Source organism: Nanorana parkeri, unplaced genomic scaffold (assembly GCF_000935625.1).
Source record: "Nanorana parkeri isolate BGI_ZX_2015 unplaced genomic scaffold, ASM93562v1 scaffold3412, whole genome shotgun sequence".
Classification (NCBI taxonomy): domain Eukaryota; kingdom Metazoa; phylum Chordata; class Amphibia; order Anura; family Dicroglossidae; genus Nanorana; species Nanorana parkeri.
Window position 1 is genome coordinate 488 of NW_017309680.1, and position 14,509 is coordinate 14,996.

General features: G+C 44.6%; 1 protein-coding gene across 1 annotated transcript; it reads left to right on the plus strand.

Annotated features, from left to right (window-relative positions):
* Positions 1-180: 180 nt before the first annotated feature.
* On the plus strand, positions 181-14,161 carry LOC108803113 (mucosa-associated lymphoid tissue lymphoma translocation protein 1 homolog; the record flags this gene model as incomplete). The annotated part of the gene is made up of 6 exons (XM_018574954.1): positions 181-278; positions 3,996-4,123; positions 4,751-4,900; positions 7,454-7,611; positions 8,849-8,974; positions 13,658-14,161. Coding segments are annotated over 6 exons (1,116 nt in total), but the record flags the coding sequence as incomplete, so codon positions are not given.
* Between the last annotated feature and the right edge of the window lie 348 nt (positions 14,162-14,509).

Genomic DNA, 14,509 nt, shown 5'->3' on the forward strand with positions numbered 1-14,509 from the left:
AGGTTTTTGTGTGTCCCCATCAGCCTGACCCCTCTTTGTCCCCCTTAGTCTGACCCTCATTTGTTCCCCTCAGTCTGATCCCTGTGTGGCTCTTCAAACGCGTTAGTGGTTGATTTATGAGCCATTAAAGCTGTTTTGGTTCATTTATACATTTGGTCTGGTGCATGTTCTGAATTGCAGCTGCTGACTGAACACATGGAGAAACTGTCCAGTGAGGAGTTGGGGGTGCTCACCATGCATGTTGCAGCATACTTTATGGGGGCGCTGGCTGTGCTGGGGTGAGCTGATGAGGGCTGTGGAGGGCATTGCATCTGTGCCAGTAGGGTGAGGGGTAAAACACAGAAATACAGTCACATTGTTACACCTGCCACTGTTTCCATCTCCCAGTATCCCATGTATTAACTACAGGATATAGGATAGAATTTACATCTGTTAGTCTCAGTGAGTCCAGGTCCGCTATGACGTGTATAGACTCATTGCACACAGCGTCCTTGGAAATCATTTGTTGGCTTGTGAGGAGATTCCTCCAATGCCCCAAATGCTCTGCTTTCTACTGACGCCTCATGAATCACAACTGCTGCAGGATGACCACAAGTACTAGAAATCACTGTCACATCGACCGCGTCCCAGCGATGGTCAGGACCGTCTGCAGTAAATCTAAGAGAGAGAAAAATATTCTGATTCTTCAGAATACAGGAAACAAGAGTTCCTGCTATTACCTCATATTTTCACATTTCTCAGTTTAACATTTCAAACATCTTGACAAGTTTCTGCTGTCATCTTTGAAGCAGAACTGTGGCTGGTAAGTCCCGAGAAACACTTTTCCAAAATGTGTAAATGCACAAGAACAGAAATTTATTGTAGCTTACCCATCCTTAGATGCGGTGGCTGCATTAGTTTTGCTTTTTCAGGATTTTTTTCTCATATTTTCACCTGATGATCCTGCCAGTAACACTCCTGTCTTATAGGATGACTCCACTCTATGGAGTAACAGAGCCACCCTTAGACAGCAGCATTTTCACCCTGTGGGGAGGGTAATGTTAAATTAACTCTCTTCATGTTCTGGGGTGACAACACTCACTCACTGTACTGTATGGAGGAGCAGAGTGGTCACCCCAGGACAGGAAGTGTTAGAACTGTAGAACTGCTCTCTCTCTTCTTCTTCTTCTTCTTTATAACATAGAGAGGATGGGTTCTATAGTTTAGAAAGGTGAACTGGGCATGGCTGATTTCACTGCAGCAGAAACACTGTGGGGTTTAATCACAAAGCTAGCCGAAGGATCAGGCGTAGCTCCGGCTGATCCTTCGGCTAGCTTCGGACGCCTGAGCCCTTCGGTTAAGTAGAACCGAAGGGCTGCTGTACGGGCTATTCACTATAGCCAGTACAGCTCCCGAAGTTGGCCGAGTGGCTCGGTCGAGCTGAAGGCAGACTGAGCCGAGGTGAAAGCTGAAGCGGGCCGAACGGTCGGTCATTGGCCGACCGAAAGCCTGCTACTGACAGCTGGGCGGAGCCAGCCGTCATCTCGCGACTGGCTCCGGCCAGTTGCACTGACAGTTCAGCGTCCCCTGAGGGCTTTTTAAAAATGACAGGTGGGAGGAGTAAACGGCCGGGTCGGCAGCTGATTGGAGGGAGCTCCAATCCAGGAGACGCTGAACTGTCATTACAATGAGATCTCAGTGGAGCTAGCAGTGATATCATCGCCGGCTCTGCTGAGCTCTCATTGTAATGACAGCAGGTCCTGGCCAATAGGAAACAGTTGGGCGGAGCTAGCTGTCACTGCTACCTCCGCCCACTTGTTTTTTACTTTTTTTTAAAACTGTTTTTCTATTCTGCTCGGTACCGAGCAGAATAGCCGAGCCGAATGCAGAGGGGCGGCATTCGGCTATTCACTCACTGCTGTTCGGCCCCTATGAGAATAGGCCGAACAGCAGCCAGTAGGCTGCCGGAGGTTCGACTCAGCCGATCCAGATGTTGGATCGGCTGAGTCGAACTCCTTCTGCACTTCGGGTCGGCTGACCGGAAGCAAGCCGATGTGCGGCTGAAATCAGCTGTACAAGCCTGAAGTGAATAGCCAAACAGCATTCGGCTCACTTCACTTTGGGTCGGTTATTCACTCTTCTAAGCCGTTAAGTATTAGGTTTAAAGATCTATAAGGCTGATCTGGGGATAGGGAGGGTTGGGCATAGTCAATCCATGGTTGCCAGACCTTTGCAAACTTTTTATTAGTATCCAAAAGGATGCTGGTCAGCTTTTCGTTCAGACAAAAGAAATCTATCCGCCGTTTGACTTCATTGAATGATACAAATATTTTTTTCCAGGCGGAGGCTTTGTTTAGGAGCCAGTAGAATATGCGTGGCTAAACGGTGTTGGTTTTTAGTGCGAAGCGGGGACTGTAGTAAGGCCAGCCATGGATCCTTATGGAGTGTCACCGAAAATAATCTGTTCCACCACGTGTGAAGGACATCACCCTGGCATAGGCAGGCCCGGAAAACAGGAGGATGAGTGAGAGGGATGGAGATGAGCCAGTCTGGACGGTACCAAGTACCACCTCGTGAGGGATTTAAAAGCTGTTTCTAGTGAGGACATATTGATAGTACAGGTGGCCATGGAGGTCCAGATTTGTTGCCTAAATTAACACTTTTTAAGCAGTTCTAGCAACCGTTTTTCTTTTCTTTTGGAATAAAGGTTTTACATAAATTAATAAAAGCTGACCATTGTAATCACCCCTGTCAGTGGTAAATGGTTTGTCTCAACCCTCTATCTGCCACTTTTGCTGGACAGCTTGGCCTGGTAAATGAAGTTACTGACCAGGTGAAAATAAAGGCAAAAAGAAAATGAATGCTGCCTCCGTATCTAAGAATTAGGGATGCACCGTAATTTGGTATCGAGTACGAGTACCGATATTTTTTTCCCGGTACTCGCCGATACCAAATGCCGATACCGGAAGTCTCATTAAGGAAGCCAGGCGGCGTGTAAAGACTCGCCACCTGGCTTCCCGATTAGCAGGGAAGCCGTCCCCATGCTTCTCATCACCAAAGCATGGAGCCGGCTTTCTAGCCAATCAGGAAGCCGGGCGCCGTGTAATGATGAGGAAGCATGAAGCCGGCTTCCCGGCCAAAAAGAAAGCCGGGCGCTGCGTCATTACACAGCACCCAGCTTCCTGATTGGCCGGGCAGAGAGTCATTACACGCTGCCCGGCTTCCTGATTGGCCGGAAAGCCGGCTCCATGCTCCCTCGTCCCTTGTGACAAGGGAGCATGGAGTTGGCTTTCCGGCCAAACAGGAAGCCGGGCAGCGTGTAATTAATCGCTGCCCAGCTTCCTGATACCGGAAGCATCATGCTAGGCATCGGAGCATTTGGGCGAGTACTCTTACTCGGCACTGATACTGATACTAGTATCGGTATCGGTGCATCCCTACTAAGAATTGGTTAGCTGCAATGTATACAATGTTTGCTCTGGGGTTTACATGCACTTTAACTTATTAAACAGCTATAACAAAACAAAACAATTTCACTGGTATATTTAACAAGCCAAAATGAAGCAAATAGGTGACGTTCTTAGTCGGGGTTTACACACTCTTTACAAGTTATTTTTTCCTTCCACAGAACTAGTCAGCGTCTTTCCTGAGATGACACCGGTGTTATTCTATGTTTGGATACAAACAGCACTTAGCAAAGTTCTTCTTTAATAATTTAAAGTAATTAGAAATGTTTTCTGAAGTTCTTTTTATCATGGCAAGTGAATGGTAATCGAATTCTTTAAGGAATGTTCGTCTTGAACTCCCTCCTGCTCCCAAGGGGCTCTGTACTAAGCGCTCTTCAGCATGAAGCTACCGATATTTTCCTAATTGGGCACAAGGGAAGCAATCTCAGAAAAAGTCATAAACTGACTGCTGTGCAGCGTTTTCAAGCTCGGGAAGGTTATTAGCAATTCACTGTTTTTGCTTCCTTCTTCCTGTTGACCTCTCTTATGGCCAATGCCGTTTTCTTGTAGGTGCCAAGGGGCCGAGGCATTTGAAATCCAGCATTCGGATCTCGCAAATGGAATTTTCATGAAGTTTTTGAAAAAGCGATTATTGGAAGATAAGAAAATCACAGTCCTCCTGGATCAGGTTGCTGAAGGTGAGCCAACATTTTATTGTTGCAATAAAGGGCATGGAATACAGATGCTGTCTGCATTGTTATTATCTCCTATTTATAGAGCAGTCATAGTCTCAGCACTTACAGTGACACTAAACTCAGGAGTTACCGTAAATCTTAAAAATGCATTAAAGTACTAATAACAAAAATGTATCTTATTTGTGTATCACTCGGCTGTAGATCCTCAAATCATCTCTGAATTGTGCTGACACTGTCCTTCCTTCTGGAGGGGGGCTACTTTTATCCCCCATGGTCCCTGTGTGTGTTGTAAAGTAGTTACCGCTCCAAGCTCACTCCTGTGATGGACTACAATCTCATGTTTAGTTTACTAATTTGTATTGAGATAATAGTTCATCACGGGAGTGAGCTTGGAGTGGTGACTACTTTACAACACACACAGGGACCATGGGGAACACAAGTATCCAGCCTCCAGGAGGAAGGACAGTGTCAGCACCTATTCCAGCTACAACTGGAACATCACTTTTAGACACGCTGACTTTTTAGGGAACAATATATTTCTGCTGAAAGGTCTTTGTTTGCAAATATACCATTCCAAAAACTGTCATTTTAGAGATATGCCTCATTTTATTTATTTTGCATTTCTTTCAGACATGGGACACTGCTCGCTCACTAAAGGAGTGCAAGCTCTTGAGATCTGCAGCAGTTTATCAGCCAGGAGGGCATTAACAGATCCCATACAGCAGAAAGCCTGCTCATCTGAATCTCTGGCACGAAACCTGCAGTGGTCAAATGCGAATGGTAAGTTGTCATAGCTTTCAGAGGCATTTTTGGCCCTGCAGAAGCAGTTCACTTCCTGACCTCTGAACCTAATTCCCATGGAGCAAGTACTCATTAGATTAGGAATCTTCGATACCAAATTATGAGAAGGACTTTTCTGAGCATTTATTCTTGGCATTGGGAGTCTGGCATTGGTAGTCTTTTGGCACAGGGCTACTGAGAACGAATAGAAACCCTGTATCTTAGAAATGATTGTAAAATATAAGTACACCCTACACTAAAGCCCTCCCTCAACAATTAACTCTTCCTGTCCTGAACACCTAACCAAACGAAACTAAACCCTTAAAATGAGCCATGTACGCTTATGCGCTCCCAGCACTTTTCCTCTTCCTTAAAGTGTATCTAAAGCCAAAACACTTTACTTAGGTTTGGACACAGTAGGGAGGGGTTAGCAACACTGTCTGATTTTTATTGCTGTCTGTGTCACCACTGGGGAGATTGTCCTCACTATTTGTCCAGGTAACGAAAAGTGAGGGAAAATCCAAAATGTTGTCAATGAAACAGGAATAGAGGGATGGTTGTAGTGGGGGCACTTGCTGCGGTGACATCTGTCTAAGAGAGTACTTCTTTCACTTTGAAGGTATTTCCTCTTACTTTCTGTTGTATCTACAAGACAGGAAATTAAGTGCAATTTGTTCAATGGAACCAGATACTAATAAAATATTATCACTTATCCTTCCCAGTCCTAACACTAAACCTATACCCTAAAAGAAGGTCTCAACATATAAAGAAGAACTCCAGTCTGCTGTAATCCCTATTTGTATACTCCCCTATGTCTACTGTGCCGCTTTCTTCCCTTATTTTAACGTTTAACTAAGGTTTTCACCAAAAAAAATAATGGTCACATGACTCTTGGTCTCTTTTCTTGCGTTACATTGGCCTGTGGGAGGAGTCAGGTGGAGCCAGAACATCACTGCCATCATGTCCACTCGAAAGTGATTGACATTCAGCAAACATCATACCTATCTAGCCTAATACACCCAGCTTTACCTAAATGTGAACAGTAGAAGACAGTAAGCCAGATGCTGTGCTACTTGTGTTTTCAGTCCAGATCACACTGCAAAACACAAGACACTAGCCTGAGATACCCTTCTGTACTCCCTCCTGCTCACGTATAAGTGTATATTACAGCACACGTCATCACGTAATACAATAAGGAACACAACAAGTCAATTCTACTCACTGAGAAGCAACACTGCAGTCACAAAGAGAACAATATAACAACTTGGAAGATACTGTTAGCTGCAGCTCAAAACTTCCAGGTAGGTGTGCAGAGGGGATGGGCTCTTCAGTAACTCTTTCTCATCCAGATAAAACTGGCTTCATGGAAGTTGTATGCACCACATAGGACAGAGCAGCAGTGATTGACAGCTCTGGAAGCCCAGGGGGCATGTCTAAAGCAGTCAGGTGGTCTTGTGGTTGTATGGGCCTCTGAAGATAGGCAGTATATCTGCTGCAATACCCTTGAATTTAAATTTAGAGGCACGCAGTACGAAGGGGAGGAAGAGAAAAAAGCAGCACAGTTTTCAAACTAACACCAGAGGAAGAGACTGATGGGACATTAACAGGGGGCCTAGAGTCTCTCTTTAAGCTTAACACTATCTCCACCCCCCTAACCCTTAAGACTCATTGAGATCCATGTGGTCTATTAAGTTGAGTGGTAACATGTGTTAAGTTAAGATATCCGATTCATTTCAGTGGGCTACCATTTACAGACCAAGAAGGACCAAAAATCAGAAATGCACCGCATTTTCCGACACGTTGTTGTGTGCTGCAACCATGTACCTTGGAGGTGCTTTGTCTTTAAATAAATGGCACCACAACACACTAATGCATGTCTTGGGCATTGAGGAAATGTGCATGTTGCAGCAACACACTGCAATGGAAAAGTATGAATGGGCCGTAGCACTTAACCTGTCCCTAAAAGGGATCAGTTACACTTATAGTGTAGCTTGCCCAGCCCCTGTCCCGTTTTATACTCACCTGTCCCCGATCCAGCGAGATATTGCTTTGCTGTGAGATGTTGCATGAGCTGGGCACTCTCCATTCAGTCCTATGGAAAGTTTGTACTCTGTGCTCCGGTGGACTACAAACTCTCTAGAGGTTTGAATGGGAGGGATAAGTCAGTGTGCCAATGCTTCCCCTTCAGCCTGCTCATTGGAACAATGCCTGCTCATTGGCACATTGGTAAATTCCACCCTGAGCTATCACCTTCCTGTAAGAACACCTACTTACCTCTACCCATCAGATTACAAAAAGGCATCCCAATGCAAGACTCAGTACAAACACAGATTTCAAGTAATTACACCAGCCGTACTAAGAAATTATATGATGATTTGTGATGGAATACATATGTTTACTAAAACAGTGTTTTATATATATTTTATATAAAATATAAAAAGTATATGTATATTGTTTTCTTGAGCTCATTCTATATAGTAATTGCTAACAATGACATAAAATTAAATGGCAGATGATTCAGATTGTAATTTTGGTCATGTAATACCCTTTCAGAGCTCCCAGAGAGCATCTGCATTGAATTTGACTGCGGTGTGAAAATCAAGCTCGGATTTGCTGCTGAATTCTCCAATGTCATGATCATTTACACTCGAATTGTCAGCAAACCCCCCAATATCATGGACTGTACAGCGAGCGTCACCGACTTTCCACTGGTAAGTGTATGCTACATTTCCTAATGAGATCTTCTGGGAGATGCTGAACAAAATACCGTGAAGCAGTAGCTGTATTTTCTTTGTAAATAAGGGAAAGGGAATATATATCATATTTAGGCAACAAGGAGATAGAATATGTGAACAATTAATGGCGTTGCACGCGGATAAATGGATGTAGGCAGTTGTTTGGTGAAAGAGTAAAACGTTGTGCTCATTGAGATTGCAGAAAAAATGAATATGGTCACAGATGTTCGACAGATCCATTATATGTGTTTATAGCAACATATAGTATGTGAGTATTATAGAGGATAGGGGTTATCTGACTGGTCCGGTGACATCATGGTTCCTTCCTCTTCTTGTCTGGCAGTGGGCAGTCCTACCTGCTTATGCAATGGTGTGTGACGCTGATCAAGGCAGCAGTACTGTGAGCCCAGGTCAGTCTGATGACCAGGGGGTGATTTCATGTCACCCGGGTCTCACAGGAAGGAGTTGAATGTGACTGGCATTCTTTCAATGCAAAAAAATAGCACTATCTAGCAGAGAAGCAGATTTTTAATCGGGGGCCTTATTGAAGGTAATTATTTCAGCAAATGCTACTTCAGCAAAAGATGCTTTTTTGTTCTTAACTGTGCTGCACTATTCATTAAAACAAAAACAAAAATAGCGGAAGTTGGTGTTCCTCTTTAAAAGAGAACTATGGCCCAAACTTTTTTTTGCCATAGTTCTCTTAAGGGTCACATATACTAATGTCCTCCAGTGAACCAAAACTCAGTATACAGTGCTAGAGCCGCACTGCAGCCGGGGCACAACCCGACAATATTGTTGGGATCCACACTGCAGCCTGATTGACCGCTGGCTCTGCCTCTGTAGAGGCAGATCCAGCTATGCCCGTCCCCCCCAGTCCATCCCTCCAGTCAGAACTGGAGGATCGGAGAGGGGAGAGGTAATCCCTGCAGGGATCGGTGACTGATAATCAAGACTCTCTGCAGGGAAATGATCGGGAACTGAATGATCAGCGGTATGTGATTGCTCAGTTCTCAATCAATAGACTGTTCAAGATGATGAAGGTTGAACCAGAAAGGTAAGTTATTAAGCATTTAATACAGGAAGCTGCTGGTTACATTTCTTTTATATACTGTTGACACAGTCACTTTTAATTTCATGTGTTTAAGTATAGAAAGCAATGTATATGTGTGCAAATCTAAAATTGGAATGAACTAAGTTTGCTTTTATGCAGGATTTATATGTGGACCCAAAAGAAACTAATAAGGGCACACCGGAGGAGACCGGGAGCTTCTTGGTGTCTAAGGAGCTTCCTAAACATTGCTTATATACTCGCCTGAGCTCATTACAAACACTAAAGGTCAGTATGGATAATAATGTTTAAAAAATGAACACCATGGTGGTAGGGCCGGATTTACTCTCTCTGCTGCCCCAAGGCCAGGTTCCTTAATGCGCCCCCATCCCCGCCAAACCCCCCAATGGAGAATGGCAACCAGATGGCGGCAGGGTTGGTTTTAATTTTTTATTCTTTATTTTTTTTACTTATCACTTTTTTTAATATTTTTTGCTATTATTTATTTTTTTACTTTTTTTATTTATCTTATTACCTTTTAATATTAATTTTTATCATATTTTTTTACTTTTTTTCACTTTGTTTATTTTTCTATTTTAAATATTTAATTTTTTATCAATTTAAAAAAAAAACATGTTTTCACTTAACTTCATTGCTATCACACAGGAGCTAACGACCCCCTGTGTGATAGCATTTGGAGGTGACAGGTTCTCTTTATTGAACCTGTCACCTCCAATACAGGAGTTCAGCACAGCAATGTGCACACTCCTCTGCTGCTCTCCCGTCTCAGTGTTAACATGGAGTAGAGCAGAGAAAAGACTTCTCAGCTCTGCTCCTCACTCTCCCTCCTGAAGAGAGGATCTCCATCTCCGAAGAGAGGAAGCCGGCGGGGAAAGAGGTAGCCGGCGGTGATGACAGACCTGCAGACTGCATACAAGTGATCTTGGCGACATCGCTGAGTCGCCAAAATGAGTGGTGGCTTCCCCGCCCTACATTTAGCCCCGCTTGCCCAAAGCAGGGCTAAATGTAGAAAACAACTACCGGCCCACAACCCGGAACTACATGTACGGGGCATTGGGAGATAGGAATTCCACACCCCAGCTGCCCCTCTACTCCCTGTTGCCCCGAGGCTGGGCCTCCGTGGCCTTGTGGGAAATCCGGCCCTGCATGGTGGTTACTTGCCTTAGTTGAGCAACATAAACTGTGTATTCACAATATCTTCGATTGTTTTGTATGAAGAAATGGCATTGGTTTTTTCCAGTGCCTCTTAAAATGTGAAACTTTCATGGAAAAGTAGTTTTCTTCTTTTGTGACAATAACCCACCGGGTCAATTCCTCTGTCTGGTGAGATTTTTGTTCTTTTTGCTATAGCTAGAGCTTGGCTTCCTGGTTTTAATGTTTAGAAAGCTTTCTCCATATTTCTTATACTTCTGGTGTCACCTCCTAGTGGATCAATATCTTGGCAATGCAAGGAAGAGAAATGGGGATGTCACAGCCAAGGACCTGGTTTGCGAGAAGCATCAGGCTTGAGGGATGTTACCCTGCCGGAGTATTTATTTCATTATAAAATGTCAGGGTAACAATGCAAAGTCTTGATACAAATGAAGATCACCAGCACTCGATGAATACTTGTACATTCTTGTTTGTATTTATTTGAAAAGGTGCGTCATGTGCAAAAACCAACGTTTCAGGGCCACGCAGTGTCCCTTCATCAGGGTGACATAGTGACATTTGGTCTTCATTTGTATCAAGACTTAGTATTGCACAGCGCCAACTGTGATCATAACAGCGAGCACCACCATTTACTGTATGATCCTAAAGCCCCGTTCACATTGAGCGATTTATCGCGCGGTAATTCCCGCGATATCGCGGCAAATTACCGCGCGATATCGCGCTCCAATGCATTTCAATGGGGCAAAGGGTCCTGCTGTCGCGGGTCGTGTGTCGCTACAGCAGGACCCTTTTTGGAGCGGATTTAGCCGCGATTCAAGCTTGCTCAATGCAAGCTTGAACGCGATATCGCGCGTCAAATCTCGCGATATCGCGCAATATGCAAATCGCGCGACAAACGCGCGATTTGCATATCGCGCAGTGGGAACGGGGCCTAAGGCCTCATACACACAGCTTAGAGTTGGCCCATATTGATCCGTGTGGCGTGCACGGCCATATTGGGACGTTCCGGGAAGGACAGGTGCTGCGTGTGATTGTACGCAGCAGCCTGTTCTTCCCTATAGGAGGACGCGGCTGTACGCTGCCGTACTACACATCCGTCCGGGTCTGGGTGTCCGTGCTCGGACGCAGACAGGATCCATCCTGTCTGCTTACGAGTACAGACACCCGCACAGGTGTGCACCTCGAGTGAGCGTCCAACCGCGTCCTCCCATAGAGAAGAACAGGCTGCTGCATACAGTCACACGCAGCACCTGTCCTTCCTGGGAATGGCCCGATAAGTCTGTGCACCCCGCACTGGATCTGTACGGGCCGACTCTAAGCAGTGTGAATGAGGCCTAAACTCTGTAAGGAGTGCAGGGGATACATCTGAACACTAAGGTAATAATGTAGTATTTTTCAGGACATATAAGCACCCTCCCCCTTCATCATGGCTTCGATTGCAGATAGCGATAAGAGCAGACTCCTGGAAGGTTGATGGGTGCTAGAGTAAAACTGTTTCAGAATTCAGCAGGTGGTTATTGAAAGGCTTTTCAATAGTCAGGCGCTGAAGCCTAGCACCCAAACCACGTTGGCTTGTTGCCATGACATTTTATTTTATATTAATAGTGCAGAACGCCAAAGTATCATCGCGGCACTCTTGCCGTTTCTTAGCTTCATAGATTTTATGAAAGGAGCCATTCTGGAACTCCCTAACCAGAGCCATTGTAGTCTATAGCACAGACTTTACTCCACTTTTTGAAATTCAACTAGCTTTCGATCCATTGACTCTTATTCGTACCCTGAGCATGACAATAATAACTGAGCAGGCATTTTTGTTGCTCATCTATGAGTCTATAACAGTTCTTAGTGAACCGCACCCAACTTCCTTCTACACATATTGCTGCTTGGAAGGTCTCACTTTGTAGATTTTCTACATAATAGAGTAGATAGGATCAGAGTTGTCTTGTTAAATCAGCAGAGATTTGGAGATGGATGAATTCTTACTGACTGGAGCCAGCGGACTCTTTTTTTTTTTGGCAGCAGGAGCATGTAAAATCTTGCTGCTGCTTTTTGAACTTACCAGGATGAGCAAAGAGAATAGGGTGCATCATATTCTGACTCCGATTGTTGTGATAGCGATATATCCCTAGCTGAGACCTGATATACTCACTGCGGACAATCCTTATCAGATAGCTGAACTCACCAAATACCGTTTCCATCCACAAAGGTGCTTTATTCTGAACATCAGGTTACAGCAGATGACAGGATACAACAGATGAATGAATTGTGGTATTATGCGGTCAAAAGATGATGCTTTCGTAGCGTACTGTGCAGAATACACGTGTCCCTGTTACATGTGGCTTGTTAGCTGTGGCCATGACACAGGAAGTACTGACCAACAAGAAGGGTGGAGCATATACACGCAGGAAATGTGTCGTAGATATTAGAGAAAGGAACATAAAAAACAGGTGCATTACCACAAAGGGTCACTAGATGGCAGCATATAACTTACTACAGAACAGTGGTTCTCAACCTTTCTAGGGCTGGGACCCCTTGGTAACATTTGCCAGGTTGTGGTGACCCCCAATGGTAAAATTTAGGAATGCACCAATACTAGTATCTGTGTGGGCTCCCAGGTGGCCACTGTGGGCTCATGTGAGCTCAATGGGGCTCTCTCGCGGTCAATCAGGCTCTCTGGTGGCCAGTGTGGGCTCTGTGGTGGCCAGTGGGGGCTCTTTGGTGGGCAAGCCGGCATTCAACTCCCCTCACTCCCGCCCACTCCCCTCTCTTTGATCCTCCTCGGCTGCCGGCGCGGCCGGAGAACTGATACTGCTGCTCTAGGAGGTGGCTGAGGAGCCTCTCGCCTAGCGCAGCACAAAGCATGTGGTAACCCCCTCAACAGTGGGTTGTGACCCACTTTTGGGTCGCGACCCACAGGTTGAGAACCACTGCTATAGAACGTCCATAGGCAAACTGATCTAAGGAAACAACTATATAAATTCTTATCTAAATAAAACTTTTATGCCCCATTGGGGCGACACACATCATCAATGTCAACATTCAGTTTAGCATAGTGTTTGTACATATGATGTCAGAATACAAGAGAGCATCAGCAATGTGCACCGAGCTCTTCTCTTTGTGCAAGGCCTAAAACCTAAGGACCATGTCACACTGGCCAGCAACTACTAACCTGCTCCTATAGTTTTTCTCCCTCACTTGCTAAAACACTGCAGACTCTAAATTTCCAGCGACACCTCACCGGTTCAACCAGCAAGGGAGCGACAACATTGGAGAAGGTAAGTGTTATGGCTGCCCTTTTAGTGATCCTGTACCTGTCCAATGGCTACCCTCAACCAGATCACCACAGTGACATAACCCTAAGGCTGGATGTACACATATTGAATGTCCCACCAAGCCCAACTTAGGTGCTTCTAGCTTAAACTTTAAAATAATTGAATGCACATGTGTGTGATTCAAATAAACAGGTCTAGTTTTCCAAAACCTACACAGGACTTCCAGATCATGAGCAAGCTAATGTAGACTACACTACAGACATGCAAAGAGATATTTGATGTGGAACTGAATTCTCCAAGAGCACAATGATTGGTCAGAGAAGTGCATGCATGGGTTATAACCAAGCTTGTCATTTGGAGTATCCATTTTTATAAATTGGACACTCATATCATACGAGTGAGGCAGTAATTGGCAGTTGGTGAAAGGTGCGTTTTATTGATGGAAAAGACTTAACACACGTTGCAGTTATTTTACAGATGAGATAGGCCTTTCTGATATCTGTTTCTCTATTCTTTTCTCACAAAGGAAAACCTAACCTTCATGGTCTGTCTCAACTACATGTATGAAGAATTTGAGGACATGGTGGAAGAAAAAAAGAAAATTGATGTGGGAAAGCCACTTGTAGCAAAATTAGACATTCATTCTGGACTTCGGTCCCTCTGTGCACAGTCCGGTCATCTACCTCACAGTCCCTGCCGCAGTCCAGATCCCGCCTCTGCAGCCCATGACTCCTCACGTGTTTTTACACAACCCCGATATCCACAGCCACATCATCACGTCCAATATTCACACATAAGAAGCGGCATACAGCCAGAAAGCCACCATCAAGACATCTACACAGCATATCCTCCTAACAGCAGGAGGAGATACTTCTCAGAAAATAAATCTCCGTGTAGCAATGTAACTATAACGGGACCAAGGAACATTCCAGAGGAAAGCACAGAGGAGAATGTTGACTTTGGTTATCATTATAAACTGTGAAAATACCCACTTAAATTATGTATTTTATTTTAGTATTTAAACTTGTCATGTCAGTATTTCCAAAAGGAGCTAATTTAGCGAATGCACATGAACATCCCTTTGGTGTTTAAAGAAGGAATAGCAGGTTGTATAGGGCCCTGCCATCTACTGCATTCTTATTTTGCTCCTCTTCACTACCATTTCCATAATGGGAATTGGGGGATGGATATGTTCTCTTCCATGCAGAATGGATCTGCCCTGCCCTGTACATTTAGTTTCATCAGGAGCGGATTGGGCACCGTAGGCTTGTGTCTTAGCGGGCAGTGGGATCACTAGAAATAGTGTTCTCATATAAGATTGTTTACACATTCTCATAATATTCTATGCTGTGATAAGACCATTTAAAAAAAAAAAAGG